This window comes from Falco punctatus, assembly GCF_963210335.1.
Source record: "Falco punctatus genome assembly, chromosome: 17".
NCBI classification, from domain to species: domain Eukaryota; kingdom Metazoa; phylum Chordata; class Aves; order Falconiformes; family Falconidae; genus Falco; species Falco punctatus.
The window spans coordinates 2,146,589-2,166,419 of NC_137597.1; the positions used below are offsets into that span (position 1 = coordinate 2,146,589).

The 19,831-nt window shown below is 54.0% G+C and overlaps 2 protein-coding genes across 7 annotated transcripts in view; one reads left to right on the forward strand and one right to left on the reverse strand.

Annotated features, from left to right (window-relative positions):
* The first annotated feature begins 103 nt into the window (after nt 1-103).
* DENND2D (DENN domain containing 2D) lies at nt 104-14,295 on the forward strand. Of its 2 annotated transcripts, XR_013924144.1 has the most exons (13): nt 104-435; nt 3,883-4,061; nt 4,602-4,714; nt 4,807-4,876; nt 5,941-6,018; nt 6,114-6,254; nt 8,087-8,235; nt 8,396-8,573; nt 9,068-9,109; nt 9,481-9,571; nt 10,014-10,253; nt 11,277-12,838; nt 13,441-14,295. XR_013924144.1 is itself a non-coding variant. In XM_080367509.1 (12 exons), the coding sequence occupies exons 1-12, from the start codon at nt 204-206 to the stop codon at nt 11,336-11,338; spliced, it is 1,575 nt and encodes a 524-aa protein (XP_080223635.1). In that variant the 5' UTR covers nt 104-203; the 3' UTR covers nt 11,339-14,295. The 2 variants fall into 2 exon arrangements, 1 of the variants encoding a protein (XP_080223635.1); XM_080367509.1 differs by having other exon boundaries at nt 11,277-14,295.
* A 2,943-nt stretch (nt 14,296-17,238) lies between these two features.
* CEPT1 (choline/ethanolamine phosphotransferase 1) overlaps nt 17,239-19,831 on the reverse strand; it is a 32,252-nt gene continuing 29,659 nt past the window's right edge. For all 5 annotated transcript variants that reach the window (XM_080367512.1, XM_080367510.1, XM_080367514.1 and 2 more), the window contains exons 8-9: nt 18,915-19,040; nt 17,239-18,156 (exon numbers count right to left, since the gene is read on the reverse strand). In XM_080367512.1, coding sequence (XP_080223638.1) covers nt 18,037-18,156; nt 18,915-19,040 — 246 coding nt within the window. In that variant the 3' untranslated portion in view covers nt 17,239-18,036. The remainder of the gene's footprint in view (nt 18,157-18,914; nt 19,041-19,831) is intronic.

The window sequence follows — 19,831 nt, forward strand, 5'->3', positions numbered from 1 at the left end:
TCTCTGTGCCCGGTTCTCCCGACTCCCCCGTGCCCGGTTCCTCCTGGCATCCCCGGACCCCGGGGTGCTCCCTGCTCCCCCATTCCCGGTGCCCCCGTGCCCGCTGCTCCCGGGGCAAGCCCCCATGACCGGTTCTCCCGGTTGCCCAGGCCCCCCGGGGCCTCCCCGTGCCCACGCGCCCCCGCTCCCGGGGCGGGTTCGCGATGCCCCGGCCGGTGCCAGGTGCTCCCCGCTCCTCCTCCGCTCCCCGCCCCGGCCCGGCGCGGCCCTCCCCCGGGAAAGCGAAAGCGCGGCGGGCGGAAGCCGAGCGCTCCCCGCCGGGCCGCTCCGCACGGGGCCGCTCCGCCTCCGCACCGGCGCCGCTCCGCACCGGGGCCACCATGGCTTCCATCGGCAGCTTCTTCCGACGGAGCCTGCGGCGCTCCGGCCGCAGAGGTGAGGGTCGGGAGGGGCCGCCGGGGAGCACCGCCCCGCGCCGGGCTCCGGGAGGGCCGGTGCCGGTGCCGGTGCCGGTGTCGGTGCCGGTGTCGGTGCAGGGACCGGTCCCAGCCCCGGGACGGCGGCTGCGGGAGCCGACGGCTGCCGTCGGAGCGGGGACTTTGCCCGGCGGCGCAGCGCGGCCGCGCCGGGTGGGACCGACCGGGGCTCCGGGGAGCGACACCGGCAGCGGCACCGGCACCGGCAGCGGCAGCGGCGCGCTGCCCCCCAGCCCTGCCCGTAGGCGCTGCGGAGCCCAGCCTGGGCCGCCAGCCCCCGGGGGTCACCGCATCTCCCGGGGCTCGCCCCAGCCCCCAGCCGTGCACCCCCTCCCCGGGAGCTGCACCCCACCCCGGGAGCCCACCCCGTCCCGGAGGAGTGTGCCCCCCCCCCCCCAGGGGTTCACCCCCTCCCCGGGGCAGCCCCTCCCACCACAGCCCCCTAAGCTTTCCCAGCCCTTTGCCCACCACGGGCGGCATTGCGGGGCTCCGAGCGAGGGCACGGTGCCCCCCGGGCAGGCCAGTGCTGCGGGCAATGGGTCCTTGGGGATTTGTGGGTTTTTCCGAGCTACGGGATGGATTCTCGGCGTTCCCTGGCCCACCGCATCTCAAGCCTTGGGGCAACCTGTGGCTTTGGGGGGTCACTGCAACACCACCCTACCCCCCCATCTGTTTTGTGCTGGCTGGCTCTGGCCCTGGGTGCGATGAATGTGGTTTGGAGCTCAGCAGGAGAGGTGTGAGAACACCGAAGCCGTTTCCTCTCGACCGGGCAGGTGGGCGGCTGCGCACCGGATCAGCGCCACAAACCCTCATGCCAGGCCAGGAGATTCCGGCACACCGCAGCAGCCCGGGACTTTTCCAGGAGGAAAGAAACAGGTTGTGCCGCATCGTAGCGTGGGGCTCAGCCCTCGGCTGATAAGGAAACCCGGCTCTGGTCAGGGAGGCTGTTTGTGCAGGAAAATGTGTTTTTCTTTTACCACTGGCAGCTGCAGTGCCATGTCTGCGTGGGCTGGGGTGCACCGCGGCAGCCTTTGCCCTCTCCGTGCCCGGCACAGGGGCGGGTGAAAATCCTCAGCACCAGCAGCCCCTTTCCATCCCAGAGCTGCGTGGGCCCCCCTGGCCACCTGGATCATTCTCCTCCTTGCTCCTGCTGCTGGGGGGACTGTGGGGTGGTCCCCAAGTCTTCCCACTTGGGCTATGGGACAGTTGGACAAAGCTCTTGTGACAGTGGCTCATGCTGCCGGGACACATGTGGAACTGGGAATCCTGCCGGTTTTGGGAAGTGCTGGACCCCCTGATGCCACATTAAACCCATCTGACGCTGCGTGACGGTGCATGGTCCTGTACATCCCCAGAGCTCGTTTTCCAGCCCAGGGGTGGGGTGTTACGGTCTCAGGGGGATTTAGGCTCTGCCAATGAGGGTTTTGTGGCCAGACCTGGTGCAGGGGAGCACTGTTGGGTGACACCACGCTTTTGGCAGGGCTCGCCACACCGGCTCGCTGCAGGCAGGCCCGTGGGTCCAGCTGCAAGGGGCAGAGCCGCAGCCTGGCACGACTGGCCTCCCTGGAGCAGCGGGTTGTACTTGGCTGTTTGAAAACCCCATGGACAAGATGCAAATCCAGCCCTTGCTTGAGAGCGCATCTTCTGTTCTCTGAAATGCAGGACGGGACTGGATAGGCAGGATTCAGCTGGCCTTTCACCCTACCCTGGCAAGCTGCGATGGGAAAACAACAGACACAGGTGCCCAGCGAGGACGGGGGATGCCAGCAGCCCTCCTTGCTGCACAGCCTGGTTCCAAGGGGTCCTGGCCCCATAGGTGAGACTGGACTGAAGCCATTACTGGAGCATCCCAGGGAGCGGCAGGAGAAGCAAAGAGCATCTTGTCAACCTTTTTTCCCTGGCCTGGGGCACCTTGCTGAGCTGTCATCCAGGTGATCCCTGCTGAGGACAAACCAGAGGTGTCTGCAGCTGGGTCTCATCCTCAGGATGCTCCTGGGCTTCCCCCTGCTGCAAAGGGACCTCTTTGGGATGACTTGCACCTTGCCAAGAGGAAGGACTTTGCATGTGGAGGTGGAGCAGCCTCAGGGTGCACACGGGTGAGGCTTCGTGCATCTCCCCACCCCAACCTGGAAAAGGCGTTTCTGGTCCCTGGGAATGGACATCCCATGATGGGACTGTGAGTGTCACCTCCTCGGATGAGCTTTCTGCTCCTGTCGGACCATGATGACCTAGAGCAAAGGCTGGAAAGTTGTTTCCAGACTAAAAGAGGTGGCTACGGAGCCAGAGGGATACGGGGATGGGATGTCCACCAGCACTGCTTTTGGAGGAGGATGTCATGCACGGGGGAAGAAGGACGATGGGAGCAGCCGGCCATGGCCAATGCCTTGCCCTGCCAAACTGCAGCACAAGTAAAAGAGCCCAGAGCCAAACTCCAGGATGTGGAGACAAATTGCAGGAGTTGGTTATTTCATCCAGCCACACAATTGTTTTCCTGCCTGTTATTCCTAGGAGCAGCTCAAGCATTTCTGTTCCCACCATAATCAGAGACAAGACCAAGCCCAGGACAGTTTCAGGGACCGGGACCGGGGGTTTAGAGTCATAAGCAGCTGCTGGGAGAGGGCAGAGCTGCGGCACAGCCTGGCTCCAGCCTCCCGTCGGCGTTCAGCTCCTCTCCTTCCCAGTCCCCCGGGCTCACTGCCCCACCATGACCATCCCAGCACCCTTGGCGATGCCGGCTTGGGCTCCTTTCACTCTTCTTTCTAGTTTTTCAAGTTATGATGGCTTACGCTCGCCAGCCATCCTCCCCACCTGCCCAAACAAGAAATGGGATGTAATCTCAGGGAACTGCTATACTTTGGGAGCTGTGGTTTAGGGAATACCCTCGAGCATCTCATTTGCAATCAGCAGTTCCCAGGACTGAGGACATCTGGCAGGGAGAGGTTGGGATTCATCTTACTGGAGCCTTTGGAGGTGCTCAGACAAGATCTGTGTTGTTTGTTTGCTTGTTTTTCCCCCTAAGGGAATAAGATTAGCTGCTCTAAAAGCATTCCCACACCTTCCCGCAGATGCTTTCTGCAGAGACTGTCTGCTTTCCACTGTCACACATGCTGGCTTCGCTCTGGGCGTCCGTCCCTCTGCCCCTGCTGGAATGGGGCAAAGCAGGGCTGGGAGTGTCTGATGGCAATTTGATTTTCCCCAGAAGACTCATAAAAGCCGTTTTGCCTTTCTGTGTCCCCAGCTGTTCGCTGCCAGGGACCGAAACACCCTGTGCACCAGGTGCCCATTCCCTCCAGCCACTTTGCCCTGCTCCTGCGTCCCTCTGTGACTCCTCTCCTGCCCTCGGGACAGCTCCCACCTTTCATTCACTCTGCTCTGTTTTTCTGTTTGGTTGGTTTTTTGGCTACAGAAGCAAAAGTGGACACCTCTGCTGCAGAAAGCAACCCCGCACGGGTGCCGCAGAGGCCAGGAGAACGGAGCTCTGTCTATTCTGCTGGGCAGTTTTTCTTCGAGTACCTCGTGGTGGTGTCACTGAAGAAGACATCAGACGGACGTTACGAACCCAAGATAATCTACCAGTTCCCAAAGGTATTTACTCCCATCTTTCCAGGAAGATGAGTTTTCCAAATTGAGGGAAAAAGGGATTGTTGCTGCTTCCCCATCACTAGAGCCAGGGGAGGAGACAGAAGAATACCCTGTGCCCTGCAGATGCAGACCCAGACCCCAGGGCTTTGCCTGCCATGGGTTGGGGTTGCTGGGACCTGCCGGTCCTTCCCTGTGGTCCGAGCCCAGGGCCACAAAGACCAGGAGAAAAATCCGAGGGGTGCTCCCTGTCCCCCTATCCCAAAAGGGGAGACCACAGCAGTGAAATCACACCCTGGGGAGGTGGCACAGGAGGAGACCCCATGTTCGCAGAGGGGGCCCTGGGTGCCTCTGCTTTGCCCCATTATCCATGGGGTAAAAGAGTAAAAAATTGCATTTTTTGGGAGATGCTTGTCCAGGGATGTGCAGGCACCTTCTGCTTTGGTCTGAGCTGGGGGCTGCTTTGGAACACACCCCATCCCACCCCATCCCCTGGGACTATAGGCACCCTCCAGCACCCTGACTCTTGGCATCATTTCATTCCAGCGTGAGAACTTGCTGAAGGGCCAGAAGGAGGAGGAGGAACGCCTCTTGCAAGCCATCCCCCTCTTCTGCTTCCCTGACGGCAACAACTGGGCCCCCGTCACCGAGTTCACCAGGTACCTACCCCGTTGCGGGGTCTCGGCCGTGGTTGCCCACCCCTGAGGGCTGCAAGGGCCGTCCCGACCCCACGCATTGTCTCTCCTTGCAGCGAAACCTTTTCTTTCGTCCTGACCAATGTGGATGGCAGCAGGAAGATCGGCTACTGCAGGCGGCTGCTGGTGAGAGCATCCCACCGCCCCACCGCCCATCGCTGGGTCGGTGCTGGCCGTGCCACCCCATCCCCGTGGTGGGACATGATGCCTTCTGCCATGCCCAGAGTACAGCTCTTGGGCATGTGCCTTAGAAAGCCACTCACCTTGACGAAGATGATGACAAGGGGGTTCCCAAAGGATTTTTTTGGAGCTTTCTTCTGCTGAGGCATCATCTGGGTGCTGGATGGAGGAAAGCAGTGCTGGCTGTAGCCCAGGGCTGGTCTGAAATGCATCCAGGAGATGCAGCAGTTGGGAGGTGCCGTTCCCTGTACCAGTGGTCGCTGCCACCCCACCAATCTCCTGCAGCTTCCCTGGCTCCTTTCCCCTGGCCGCAGTGCTCAGGGTGGCTGCAAACCCCACTCAGGATTGGGATGGGGATGTGTGCGTGCCCATCCAGGTGCCAAGAGCCTGGTGCCCTCAGCCTCATCCCCAGAACCTGCTTCTGAACGGGGGCTGCCTTTCTCAGCTCATGCATTTGGCCAGCTCGGGGGGCTGCGAGGTGTGATGGAGGTCTTCCTTGGCTGCTGATTTATGCACAGCCTGCTTAAATAGGGCCATAAAGCCGCAGGGCCATATGCCACAGCTTGGTGATTTGCTGGACCCCATCACCCTTGCACTCCCTGGGGAACTTGCCCACTTCTGGAGCCAGGGCTGAGCTCTGGCTGTTTGGACTGCACGTCTGGAGCGCTGCAAATGGACCCAGGATGGTCCAGTTGGAAAGGGAAAAAAAGCCTGGGCACTCATCTCGGTGGTCCCCGTTCCAGCAGGAGGCAGGATTAGCCCCAAGGATGGTGGGGCAGGACATCTCAAAGGACGTGTGTCAGGGGCAGGAAAGTTTGGGAGTATGCCATTGCCTTCTCCGGACACCCTCTGCTTTTACAGCATCAACTGCATCCTTGGCCTGAGCTCCATCTCTGAAAATCACCAGCGGGTGATCGGGTATTTTAGCAGGAGAGAGTGGGGCTGGGGGGCATCTCTGGGGAGAGAGTGAGGGTGGACGATGCTCCAACACTTTTCCCATCCTCTTCCAGCCATCCGGCCGTGGCGTCCGCCTCCCTGAGGTCTTCTGCATCATCAGCTGCCTGGGCTGCTTCGGGCTCTTCTCTAAGGTAGGGATGTGGTGGCACCACCTGGCACGGCGCTGGCCCAGGCTGCCACTCTGTTGCCTGCTGGGATTTCCCAGCTCATTTTTTTTCTCCCCCAGATCCTGGATGAGGTGGAGAAGAGGCGCCAGATCTCCATGGCTGTGATTTACCCCTTCATGCAGGGCCTTCGGGAATCACCCTTCCCAGCTCCAGGGAAAAGTGTCACCATTAAAAGCTTCATCCCTGAGTCAGGCACAGAGGTTGGTAGGGGTCTCGGGGGCTCAGCGGCCCCTCCCGGGCTGCTCTGATGTGAGGAGCCTGGGCTATCTCTGGGATCATCCTCCCCATCTGCAGCACCCATAGGTGCTCACTGGAGCAGTGGGTGGTGGGTCAGGCTGCTGGGGGCCTCCTGCCCTGGGAACATGGGTGCCACCTCCCTCCTGGTCCAGGAGGAGAGCAGCAAGCAGTGAGGATGAGGATGGAGCCCACCCACAGGTGATGCTGCCCCATCTTCGCAGCTCCCTCAGCCTCGGGCTGGAGCCGTCAGCACAAAACTTTCCGGACGCTGTTTCCGAACGTGCCGGTGCTCGTCCGAGCGGGGCAGCACGCCGGGGCTGGAGCGGAGCTGGCTGCACCCCGCTGGGCCCCGCGTTCACACCTCGGGGTGCAGCAGGCAGGGCTGCTGGGGTGCGTGGGGGTGCCGGGGCTGTCGTGGGGGTGTCATGGGCTGCAGCCTCCCCTCGGCACCGTGGTGCTCAGTTCTCAGCCTCGACACTCACCCCAGCTCAGCAGAATGAGCGGGCAGCCGCAGCGGCACAGGCATGCAGCGAGCCCAGCCCTCACCTGTGGAGAGGAGATCTGACACGGGCACAGCGCCCGCGGGGCTCCTCTCGCCCACGCACGGCCCAGGCTCGCACGGGCAGAGCCTTTTACTCAGCTTTTTCTTCCTCTTGTGGCAAAGCTGGGGTAGAAAAATGGGGAGGACAAAATAACCTCAGTGCTGAGCACCCCAGGGTTGCATCCTGCCAGGGTGGGTCTGAGAGCGAGACCCCCCTTCCTTAGTACAATTTAGCAGCCGGCTGTCGAATTGCAAGAGATTTCTTCATCCAGGAAGGCTTGTGCAAGGGTTTGCAGGTTGCTCAACGCCCTGGCTGCGGGCCAGGCCGCGTGGATGGCAGCTGGGGGCGATGGGGAAGGAGGCTGCACCAGGGCGTTCTTCGAAAGAGCTGCACTTTGGGGCTCTGGGCGGGGGTGAAAGCAAGTCGAGGAGATCAGTGAGAAAACAGGGAAAAGGGGTGAAAATAAATCCTGGGTACTGTATGGGCTGGGAGCTGGGGATTGTGCAGGATTTGTGCTGGAATGGGGCTGCGGAGCCCAGCCAAGCCTTATGCTGTTGGCTGGGAAGATGCTGCATTGCTGGCAAGGTGGCCTGGCACGTGGAGGGGGGGGATTTCCCCCCTCTACAGCTGAGGAGAGGGGCCAAGGCTTGGTCATGAGCTGCACAGTCCTATTAACCCTTCAGCGGTCACCGTCCCAGGGCTGCCTGCAGCGCAGCAGATGTTTCGACCAGGTTTGGGAGACTCTTGTCAGCAGGACAGACAGGCCACCTGCAAATACCCGGCAGGTAACTCGCTTTTGGGCCATCCTGGCTAGGAACAGGCGAGCCGGCCCTGCCAGGGAGGCTTTTGAGGAAGCTTTTGTGGTTTTTATAGCAAAAGTCATGCCCTCATCCCTCCTGCCTTTCCTGGAAGCTGCTGCTCACAGATGAGCTGGCAGACACCAAGGCGGGGGTACGTCCCCCTCCATCTCCTACCAGGGACTTGTGAGCGCTGAAGAAAAGAGGCATTTTGGTTAAAAATGCAGAGCCCAAACCAGTAAAGCCCACGGCGCACATCACTGCTGGCTTCCCCTGCATCCTCAGCGCTGCACAGCCCAAACCTCCAAGCAGGACAAGATGAGGTTTGTCCCTTCCAGAGGGACAAACTCTGGGTCATTAATTACTCCCACATCACCCTCGTGGGGGGCCAGGGGGGTGCGGGGGGGGGTGGTGTTGTACCTCCTAAGCTGGGTTTTGGTGGCTCTCCCTCGGCAGCTCATCGAGCTCACGCGGCCCGTGGATGCCCACCTGGAGCACGTGGAGTTTCAGGCTCTGCTCCAGCGGCTCAGCCCCCACCTCATCCTGCCCATCTTCGCCTCCGCTGTGCTGGAGCGACGGCTTATTTTCCTGGCAGAGGAGCTGAGGTGAGTCCTGATCTGTTTATTTAAAAAAAACAACCAAACAAACAATAAAACCCCTTGAAGGAGCGCAGGATGCAGCTCAGGTTGGGGTGGGATATTCCCTCGGAGGGGTGAAATCACCTTTCCTCATGCAATGCCCCCATGGTGGCTCCTTGTCCTGCAGCGTCCTGTCGCAGTGCATCCACGCAGTGGCTGCTCTCCTCTACCCCTTCACCTGGGCTCACACCTACATCCCCGTGGTCCCCGAGTGCCTGCTCGACACTGTCTGCTGCCCCACACCCTTCATGGTTGGCATCCAGATGCGGCACCTGGAGCGGGTCCTGGACCAGCCGATGGAGGAGGTATTTCATCCGGGTGGGGGAAAGCATCTGGATGGAGCCAGCGGTTAGTCTGTGACGCTGGGTTTGGGTTGGCTCCGAGGCTGGAGGCTCTGGTTGTGCCCTTTCCCCATCCAGGAAGGCTGGAGATCGGGGCTTCTCACATCTCCCTTCCTGCTGGCACCTGGGGCAACACCTCTGCATCCCCCTGGGTGCTGCCAGCCACCCCAGGACCCACAGCCCTGCCCTGGGGGGCTTGGGGAGCTGCTGTTGGCCAGGCTGCCTGTTGGCATCATCCCAGCCTTGCAGAAGTGGGGATAAGCCACCAAGCCTGCAGCAAACACGGTCTCTGGGGGATGCCCTGGTACCCCCTGCCCACGTCCCTCTAGCACAGAGGGGCTGATCCCTCTCCTGCCACCCTCGCGGGCTGCGGACACACTGGTCTGATGGCAAAACGGGTGGGAGGGAGCCCAGATACCTTGGTAGGGCTAAACACGTCGCTCTCTGCTCTCTTCCAGGCTCTGATAGTTGACCTCTGCGAAGGGAAGATCCTCCAGGCGGTGGGTCCCCCTGCGCAGGGCGCGGGGCTGCGGGTGGGCTCGCTGGCCTGGGTGGTCCTGGGAAGGGCCCCTTTCCCCTCGGTGCCAGCTACAACATTTGGGGGGCAGACACACCTCAGTGTCACCCATCCAGGGGGAATGTCCCATGAAGGGATGTCTCCGACCACTGCAGCTGCCTTGTCGTGAGCCAGAGCAGCAGGGTCCCTGTGCTGGTCATCCCACTCCCTGCATCGCTGCAGCAGCCTGCAATGACAATTAACTAATGAGTTCTGCAGAAAGCCCCACTGATGGGCTGCACCAGCTGCTGGCCTCGGCCACCTGAGCTGGGTTCCCACCGGTGCCGGGTCCTTCATGGCCCTGTTGCCTTCCAGGTCGGCGATGAGGAGGAGATCTTGCCCATCAAGCTGCAGAATGAGATGCTGACATGTCTGAACAGGCACAACAACAACAACAACATACACAGTAAGGACATCCCTTTATATATGTGTAAAACACACACAAGCTGCCCTCCACAGATGACCGGGGCCCTCAGCAAAATGATTTTCCTAATAGGACCTGGCCTGGAATGTTTCTGCCCCCATTTGCAACAAAATGCCACCACAGTAGGGAAACCCTTTGGCCTTTCGCCAGTCCCGCGAAACGTGAGAGCAGGAACAACTAATTCCGCTGAAAAAAATCAGGTTTTGCTGATATTTGGCCCACAAAGGTGCCACCACCTTGGAAAGCAAACACAGCCAGTGCTCCCTCAGCAAGATCAGTCTGGTCTTTGTTTACTGGCAGAGGGAAGTTTTAAGCCATTTCGTGGGATGGAAGCACAGACTATGGACCGGCCAGGTTAAAATAAGCCTGTCCTTTCTGGTTCAGAGGTCCCACCCCACCTCTTGTGCTCCGTGTCCTCTTCCAGCACCCGAGCAGGTGAACACGCTTGTCTCTGAAGCCTTCGTGCAATTCTTCGTCCGAATGGTTGGCCACTACCCCTCGCACATCAAGTGGAGTAAAAATGGCTCGGGCACCTTCCAGGAGCGAGCCTTCTGCAAAGCCATCACCTCCAAAACCAGCCGCAAGTTCGTGAAGAAATTTGTGAAGACGAACATGTTTGCCCTATTTATTGAGGAAGCAGAAAAGAGCAGGATCCCACAGGAAGGTAAACAGCCCCCTCTCCCCTTCCCGCTTCGGCTGGGTGAGCTCTGCAAGTCCTGGGCTATTCGGGGAAGGGAAAGATGCCCTGTGCCCGGAGGGGGATGCAGCTCGAGGCTGAGGATGCTCAGGGCAGCGAGTAGAACCCATGTGCTCTCACGAGCTGCATTTCTCTGTCCCTGTCAAGCAATCAAAAAAAAAAAATCCCTGGGCTCATTTTAGATCTTGTTGCTTGACCAGGGACAGGGCAGGCTTGCTGAGAGCTCAGCATTTCGGCAAACATGCCAGTAGCAGCGCAAATATTTGGCTTGGATGCAGGCAGCAGCTGGGAGCTGGCTCCTGCCTGCAAGCCCTGCCTCATCCCTGCCACCAGCTCGGGCACAGACCTGCGGCCGCTGGGCTGGTCCTTCCCCTTCCCGGGGATGTACAGGGCACTGGGCAGAGCTGAGCCTCCTCCCAGCCCAGGACAAGGACAGACGGGGTGACGGGGGTTGAGGAAGCCACCCAAACCTTCCACCAGTGGCCAGGGACATCCTGACCCGGCACTTGCCACCCCCAAGGTGGCCAAGGTCTCCAGCCCCCCTGCAGCCCGCCCAGGGGGCTCGAAGCCCAGCACGACTTTGGTCGCCGCTCACTCTGCCCTTTTAGGTCAGGTTTGATCAGGCAGACACGGACCTGGGTCTGCCGGGGTTGGGGGAGAGGGATGGCACAACCCCAGCCCTCCCATCGCATTCCCAACCTCTGTCACCTTCTCGGCTACCCACATCCCCAGGGTCTCCTGCTCTTGCTCTCCCTTGGTGCTTGGAGAGGAACCACAAAAACTGGAGTGAGCACAAGGGTTAAAAACTTACACTAACCCAGCATAATAAAGCTCTTTTTGGGTGGGTGAGGGGGGTGGGAGCGATCGCAACCACCCCCTGGGTGCAGTCACCCACAGCCCAGCCGCCTGGCTCCCGGGGGGCACGCGCGCTCCCCAGGACGCAGCATCCCCAGCCCCAGCGCTTCACCAGCAGCCTTCTCTCATCCACAGCGTATTTCCAGCAGAAAATAGCAGAGTACCACGAACAGAAGAAGCACCGACGGGACTCCTGAAGTCCAGCCTGGGAACACGGGAGCAGGGCTGGGACCATGCAGGTCCCCGCCAGCAGCACTGCGCTGCGCAGGCTCCACAGCACGCCGGACTCCGCTGGGTCTGTCCACCCGTTCTTGCCCATCCGTGACTCATGAGATGCGTGGGCAGCTCCAAACACCAGTTTCTACCCTTTCTTTTTTCCTCAGGGCATCGCTGCACTGGAAAACTCTTTTGCACAGAGCTAGCAAGTAGGCTGTGATTTCTTTTCCAATCCTGCTAGCAACAGGGACGAACCGCCACCGGTGGTCCCATCAAAGGTCGTAGAGTAATGATTAGAGATAAAGAAAGAAAGAGAAAAAAAAAAAAAGGTAGGAAATAGTGCTGGTTTTAATTAAAACAAACCTAGGTTTTGCAAATAAGTAACATCCTATTGAACAAGCTTCCGAGGTTTCTATTATTAACTGTTTCACTTTATTTTCTATCAAGAGATGTTCATTGTTAAATACCAGCAGGAACGGTTGCGGTGGATTTTAGCAGTTTCCTCTACAGCAGCTGTCTGCTTCACTGGTACCACTTGGAGCCCAGTTTAGCTCTTTAAAGAAACAAAAAAATTCTTTTCCAACAGGTTATTTATTTGTGCTGTAAGCAAACTGTGAAGGCCACAGGGCTGTGTTGGGTAGGAGAGGGAAACAGCTGAATGACAGCTTTGGGCAGGGAGGAAGTATTTGTTAAATCCAGTAGTAAAACATGTCGACATCCTCCTCATTTCTGGTTTTGACGCCAACTTCTTTCAAAACCCTGCAGTTCATTGAAGCACTGTCTGAAATGTGATGCTTGCCGCAAATATAAAGCTAAATAATGGTCCTCCCCCGCTCCTAATGCACTCATCCAGGGAATAAATATTTCAGCAGGGGAGGCCGGTGCTGGCTGCAGCTCTGCCCGGTTCCTTCCCACACTAACTGGGGCCAGACACTTCTCTCAGCAAGGGCTGGAGGCAAAGGCGAGAGCTTCATCCTCCTCCCCGGGATGTTACAGCCAAGCTGCCACATCACTCGGTACCCACCAGACACGTGCAACTGTTATCAAAAACACAGGTTAACACAACTTTCGCAGTGGTACGAAACGCCGCGGTGAGAGATTTTACATAAACACTAAAAAAGCATCAGGATGTCTGCCAGGCAGCTTCGGCTTTCAGAGCTGTTGAACATCTAACGAAAACAAGACGGCTGTAAAGGGCATTTATTTTAGAAGTAACTATTGGTGCAGTCATGCACAAACGCAACACAAACCGAGGGTGCAAACTGGACAGCAGCAGAACGCTCTAGCCCTGCCGAAAGAAAAGGGTTGATTTCTGTCCAGCCCTCCCCGTGTCTTTGTAGGGGGGAACAAGAATTATTTATTTGGGGGGGGGGGGGGGGGGGGGAAGGCTATTTTCGGCACTGTGGGTATTTTCTCTGGCTCCACAAGTTCCCCCTCATTGGTAGAGAGAGGGTTAGAGGTTTAACTAAAGGAACTTCAAGGTTAGTGGTCTTTTTCTGTGTTGTTTTTTTGTTTTCGTGTTTGGTTTTTTGTTTTTTATTTGGGTTTTTTTGAGTTTTGTTTGGTATTTTGTGTTTGTTTTTTTTTTTATTTGAAAAAGCTCACCTGCCAGCAGAAAATTTTGTATGCAAAATCAAGGGCACGTACCAAGAATTGATCCTTTTCAAAAGACTGCTTGCCTCTGCCTTCTCCTGCTTGTTCACTATTGTTTTGAGAAGGTGCTGACCTTTTTTTGTTCCAAAGCGTTAAAACGGTCTGAGAAAACTGGAAGCGGTCCTGGCTGTGGTAGTAGCTTTTTAGAAAAGAATTAGAAATCATGTAAGGGACTGGGTTGTGGGGTTGCTTCACCTTCTATTACATTTTTCTCTGGCAGGAAGTATTCTTTAGCTGCTGAAAACATACACAAAAAACCAGCCCTTAACTTTTTTTTTTTAAAATAAATGTTCAAATGTAGCCAGTGCTACAGGTGTCAGCAAGGGTTAACTACAGTGAGTTAGAAGGGTTGGTGCTACTGTGAGTGACCACTGGTCAAAGAACAGGTTGAAATAGGATATTAAATTACTTAAAGCACTTCTCCTTTCAGTATTGTTATGGAAAAAGGGACCTAGATCCACTCCCTGTGACCAGCCCAGGGAAGAATCCCTTGGGAAGCGCATTGGCTCTTCGCTCAGTTTCTCAGTTGGCTACAGGGAGACAAGAGGAGCAGGTTCAGAGCAACAGGAGCAACTGGGCACTTCCCTGGCACTAACTTCACTCCCCACCATCCAGCAGCAGCTTCAGAGCTACAGGTGGTGGCCGAAGATGCTGGAGAGAAAGAAAACAAGCCCAGGGGCATGACGTAGCCCAGGGCCTCCAAATCCCCCCCTAAGCTCCTCTCCCATCTTTCCCTTTAATTACGCTGTTGCTCTTCCTGACAGCTCTGTCCTCCTTTCCTAAGCCTGTGTGACTAATGTTGATCCTGATCAGCAAGTTTAAAGGGTTTCTTGAGTTGGGTTGGCCTGAACATTGAAAAGCAGCTTGGTATTATCATGCCTGCTTACTCACCTGACTGGTGCAATCTGGCAGGAGCTCTGGTGCCCTCCCTTTAATGCCCAGACTGCCTAGGGAAGCATGCACATCACATGGTGAAGAAAGAAGACACCTGAAAAAGCAGATGCTGAATAAAATACCCTATTTATTTCTTTGAACTCCATCTGCCTCTCTTAAACTACCTGCTTGTCGGTGGGGCACTGCATTTGCTGCTAGAGACACTGGGCTAAAAACCGAGCTGGTGTTGGCGAGGAGCAGGGACACATCCAGCTGGGCTCAGGTCACATTGAAGCGTATCAGCAAAACTTGCAACGTATTCTTAAATTCTTCTTCCTGTTCAAGATTTGTCTCACACGTGATCTAAGTCTACAACAGTAAATAAAACAGTGCCAAGAAATGTTTCCCTGAACTGGAAAGTGCTCATTTATTCTGCTAAATTGTTAACATAGTTCCCAGCATCGTATTAGTCAGCTCACGCTCGTGCAAACAACTCCCAGGCACTGGTTGGGAGTCAGCTCAGGAATCGCTCCCAATTTGTGGTTCAGTTCCTGCTACGCAGCTGCCCTGCTTGGAAGATAAGTTTCACATTATGGCATGCGTCACCCTCTGCCACCTGGCCTCAGTGCCAGCAAATAGTCCTGGGCATATTTAACCTCCCAGAGTCAACGCAGTCGTCATTGCTAAGTGCCCTCAGCCTGCTCCAGTGCAGTAACACACACAGCTCCCACCTCAGATCGCTTCCCACCTGGCTATAACCCCTGAAAACTGCTGCAGGCTTCACGTCCTGCTCTCTGGAAATAATTAAATTTCTCTGCAGCTCCGTTCCAAACTCAAAGATGGGCATAGCAGCACTGGAGGTACCTTGTGCATGCAGGGTAGGAAGGGAAGAAGAGAAAAATACCAGTAGGAAGCAAAACCAACACTTAGATGAGACAGAAACAGGCCCTGTGGTTTCTTTCCTCTTAAACTCCTTGCCAAAGCAAGGGAATTCCTTCTACCAGTTCCTGGGAATTTCTTTTACCAGTTCCTAAAGAGGCAACAGTCTAACACCAAGTGGAAATTTTCAGCTTGCCTTTAGTTTTTAGGGGAAGACTTGCTTAGCAGAGAACAGGTTGTATTTGTTTCGAAGGGAGTACACTCAGACACAGGTGTTCCAGGAAGCTCAACAGGCTGCTGTTGCAAAAGATCTTCCTTCTGAACGCCACAAAGTGAAAAAGTGTGTCATCAGATCAGGCTGAGCCTGCAAGAAAACCGTTCCCCTTCTCAACTCCTTGAGCAGCCTCAGCCCTGCAAACATATCTAAGATAACCTACGACCACAAACGAGACAGCGCTGCAATGTGCAGGTGCCAGGGGTAAAGTTAATTTACTCTATTATTTATTACAGGCATTTATACAATACCTATATCCACAGCAACACTTTATATGGCTTACGTTACCAGCAGTAACTATTCCCCGGTAACACTGAAGCTCCACCAGGATAGAAATGGAAATTTTTTTCCTGGCTGGCTGAACACAGAGGGCATTCAACCTTTCAGGTGGCAAAAAGCTCAGGAAAAGGTGCCCTACTGCATTTCCTGAACATCAGAAAGCTTTAGCTCAGATATGTTTTGTAAAGGAAAGTTTGGTCTAGACAGCCCTTTAAAGACTTCAGTTCTTCCACCAGTCTCAAGTTATCAGTGACAAATTATTTGGAGCAAGTTAATCTTAAACCCCTGACGACTGAGAGCATGATTCCCTTTGTCTGCATTCCTAGAAAACCACTTACACCCCAGGGAGGGACCTTCCACGCAACCGAGTTTTGCAGCCACTTCATGCTGACGAAAAGAGAGATGGTTTGTGGAAGGGGAGAGAGGCCCCAGCATCATGAAAACACTTCGGGTTTTGCCTTGCAGACTTTGCCTTGCTCATTCACCAGCAGCAGGGGCTGGAGGGTCTAGATCAAACCTTCACCCAGCTGAATACAGTTAAACCTAAACAAACTAGTTACAGTTGTAAGATACAGCTGGAATTTAGGTGATACTATAGAGACAGCTGCCACCTGACACACCGGAGATGCTCCCAGTCCCAAGGCACTTGGACCCCAATGTTTCCAGGACACTCAAGAGCCGTGTCCCAAGGATGCAGGCAGGATGCAGGAAGAAAACTCTCCTTCAGGCTTCAGCCTGGCAGGGACCCTCTCTGCAAGCCCCCAGGGCCAGGTCACCCAGAGCTTGCCATAAAATACCTGTTCACGAGCATGCAAATGCCTGGGAGCTCAAGGGCGAAGCAGGGAAGCCTTCTTTAGCTTCCTCCTCGCCCTGTGGCCGTTTCTCCTCTCCCCAGTGCCCCAATCCCGACACCCTCAGACTCACTCGTTAAAACAGTATCACCCCGTGCGAAGGAACCAAGACTCTTCCACCTAAAGAAAACACAAGAGAGAGAGTACGTCCACACGCTAAACGCTCAGCTGAGGACAGCCTCTCTGTTCCACTTCCAACACCCCAGACAGGGGCCAGCCCCAGCTCTTCCCTTGCAGAGACACGGGCCCTGGAGCCGAGCTCCTCCTGCGCTCCCCACCGAGCCCCAGCAGCCCTGTATCTTTGCAAGGACAAGGACACAGCTTCGGAAGACTGACCTCTGTCCATGATAGCCTGACCTTAGGGAGCTGGAAGAAGGGGTTTAAAAGATCTCCAGGAGCTGAATTCTCACTCCACTTCCCGAGCACATTTGCTAATCGCTCTGGTATCACAGGAAATACATGTCACCAGTTCCTGTGGCCAACTGGGAGTTTGATTTATTGGTGTTGGGGTTTTCTGTTTGCTTTTTAGCAAGATGTGCTTAATCCCTTCAAAGACAACACATGCAGTTGTCTTCAGGTACTGCTGTGCTCTGGGTTCTCAGTAGACAGAGCCGTTTTCTTACCATCTGGAGTGAGAAGCTCCATGGTTTTCACGGATTTCAGCCACCAGGTTCCTAGTGTTCCCCACCATCTCTCAAACAGCTCCTCGACAGCCACAGCAGATCCTGCTCTGGAGACACACTTTGCTCTGTACAGCATGCCCTCAGTGCCAGGGCCCATGGTACACATTGCACTGTGCAATTAAACCCTCCATCAAATCTAATTTAGCCTCCCTGATGCAGTTCACCACATTTAAAATGGTATTTAAATAACAACAACAAAAAAACCCAAACAAACCCACCCCAAACTTACTGCACTATTTAGCAGGAAAAAAAAACCAAACACTCTTGGAGATCCTGGAATGACACCACTATGCCCATAAAAGCACTAGAAAACTGCTTTCTAAATCGCAGGCAGAATTGTACTTCAGAAGTCTAAGTAGGACAGAGCAACACACACATCTGAAGACAACTGTTGCTCTCACAATTCTTATTTATTAAGAGCAGAAAGGAAGTTTTGTACATAAAAAAGTAAAGAGTAAAATTTTATTTTTATAGTCTTTCCACTGAAGAAAATTGAGAAATAAGTTGTCTTTTTAGATAATGTTTATTTAAAAAAATAAAATTGACAAAGATACCACACTATTTTGCATGCCGCTCATCCCTTCTGCTTGCAGAACCCTGTTCAGTGTGTCATTCTTTATTAAGAAACCGCTTTATCAGCAATGCATAAGCAAAAAACCCACATCAGTCTGGACTCAAACCTTGACAGCTGCTTCAGCTACACAAGCTAGTGCGATATCTCTGGTTTTACCAGCTCAGGTCTTTAGTAAATAAATTTCAAGTGGACACTAAACAAGTATTTCACTAAGAGATGATGAAATATTAAAATTAAAAGCAAGTTGTATTGCAGCTGTAATCATACTACATTAGAAACTTCAGTTGTTGGGGATCCATTCACCATATATAGATTATTTTGTAATCAAGGTAATTACAAAGACAGAGCATTACTCCCTGCATGCTTTCCTGGGCTTTGAACCAACAGAGTTGACTACATGTAGAATTGACTAGGGTGTACTTGGAATTCACTCTCTCAGGCAGGAGACTAGTTAAGGAGTGTTACTGATAACAAAGAATAAAAGTTATACAACACTGATTATTATAAATTACTTTGTTCTTATCTGCTTTTTGCCTTAGTCTCCTACATATCTTCACATCTGTTCATGTGGAAAACCAACTCCTTATTTCTCCTTATGGTGACTCCCCATTCGCTAATGGTGATTCGAATGCATGGAGGCGGACTTGATTCGGAATACGTGGATGTGCAGGTGGGCAGCAATCTGATTGCACACACTGACACAGTATCGCAGCAAATCAAAGAGAGAAAAGATCTGCCAAGGGAAAAAAAAACCCACAAAACATGTTACACACATTTAGATCTATGTTTTCAGAGTGTAACACCACCCACATACATCAGAATAAAACCACTAGGGTCTTCTTTCAACAAAACTAAATCTTCAGCTCTGTAGGAACGATCACTCAGTGACAAAAGAGTTGCTAGGTGTGCTGGGCTTTCTTCCAGCTTTGTAAGAATACAGACTCTTAATTCTAGAGTCAGAGAAGGGAAAACAGTTATAGTACCTATACAGATACTGTGAAATACCCCATTAACTCTGAATGGTGATAACCATACATAAAACATCAATTTTAATAAAAGGTTAACGCTGCATTTTGGTAGATAACACTTGAGATAAGCACATACGAGTTTAACTTCAGGTATTTTTTCCTAACGGGTGCTGCTAGTACTGACAGACAGACATGCTTTCAAGAACTGAAGGGCACAGCCATACTACGCTTGCACTGCACATAATATATTGCCTTGCTAACAAAAACCCAACACAAACCTTCAAAACATTCTCTTCTAAGCTTTGAATATTTGCTACACTGCTTTAGAACTTGTTTAAACTACACAAGCAAACCACGTTTACCTCTTTGCATGGGGTCTGTTTAAAATCAACTCAGTCAAGTAGGTTCCCAGTCCCATCACTGACTAGGCAAGTCAGCTAGGCTCAGCAGCACATCACGATTTGTGAAAGAGCACGCAAACGCCTGCAGCGGTTACGGACAAGCGAAGCGAGCCCATACTCACCAGGGCAATCCAGAGTACAATATACTCATCAATAAAGCTGTTAAAATACTGGTCCAGAAACAATAGCGCTGGGCCTATGAATGCTGTGTCGTGCAGGTGCATTTCGCTTTTGGTCATGTGTGCAACCTACATTAAAGAAAAGGGACGTTTAAGAAATAAACATACAGCAGAGCCAAGGTAGAATGATTTCAGAATACAAAGTCAAAAGCGCTACAGTTCAGGCCACGTCACTGTAAGATATCAAGTACTTCAGTCGAAGCAGCAATACTATTTTAACCATGAAAGTCTACAGCTACATGAGATGCAAGGTTTGCAGAGAAGTATCTTTTACTAGAACAAAGAATGTAGCTACAGGGAAAAACCTAACACATTTTCCAGCCCACAAACTCTTCTTCCTGCCAGAAACAAAACGGTGAAATGGAAGTAGACTGGTAAATTTTAAGGTTTAGTTTAGCCTGGAAACAAAAACTCACATCTGCTAGATCTTCAAAAATCGGAGACACTTGGTGTTCCCCTCACTCCACCATACGTTCCCATCCCGTAAGGATCCACCACCTCTCTCTGGTTACAGTTTGATGATCACATCTTTTTGTGTCCAAGTGCAACCTCCCCACCCTCCCACACACGCACAGAGGCTGTCCTACACCACATCCTCACTTTCACCGGCCCAGCTGTTGATGTGACCGTGTAGTAAACTGGTCCCTGTAAGGAAACTCGTGGTAGAAGAAAAGTTTATGTCCAACACTGATCCAGTTCACGTGGCAGCACAGCACGTGCCTGCACAACTGAGATGGTGCAGGGCAGCAGTTGTTTAATCCCTCGTTCCCTCTGTTCAGCTGGGGCTCCTCTCCTGATAGCATTGCCATCTGTTATGAACCCGTGAATAATTTTAAAAAATTGGAGAGAAATAGCAGTTA

Bases quoted from the DNA above. Each gene is read 5' to 3' on its own strand.
- DENND2D (XM_080367509.1), top strand. From the start codon at position 204: ATGCCCCGGCCGGTGCCAGGTGCTCCCCGCTCCTCCTCCGCTCCCCGC. The intron at 8,236-8,395 runs GTGAGTCCTGAT...CTTGTCCTGCAG, and splicing joins TTCCTGGCAGAGGAGCTGAG to CGTCCTGTCGCAGTGCATCC. The intron at 9,110-9,480 runs GTGGGTCCCCCT...GTTGCCTTCCAG, and splicing joins AAGGGAAGATCCTCCAGGCG to GTCGGCGATGAGGAGGAGAT.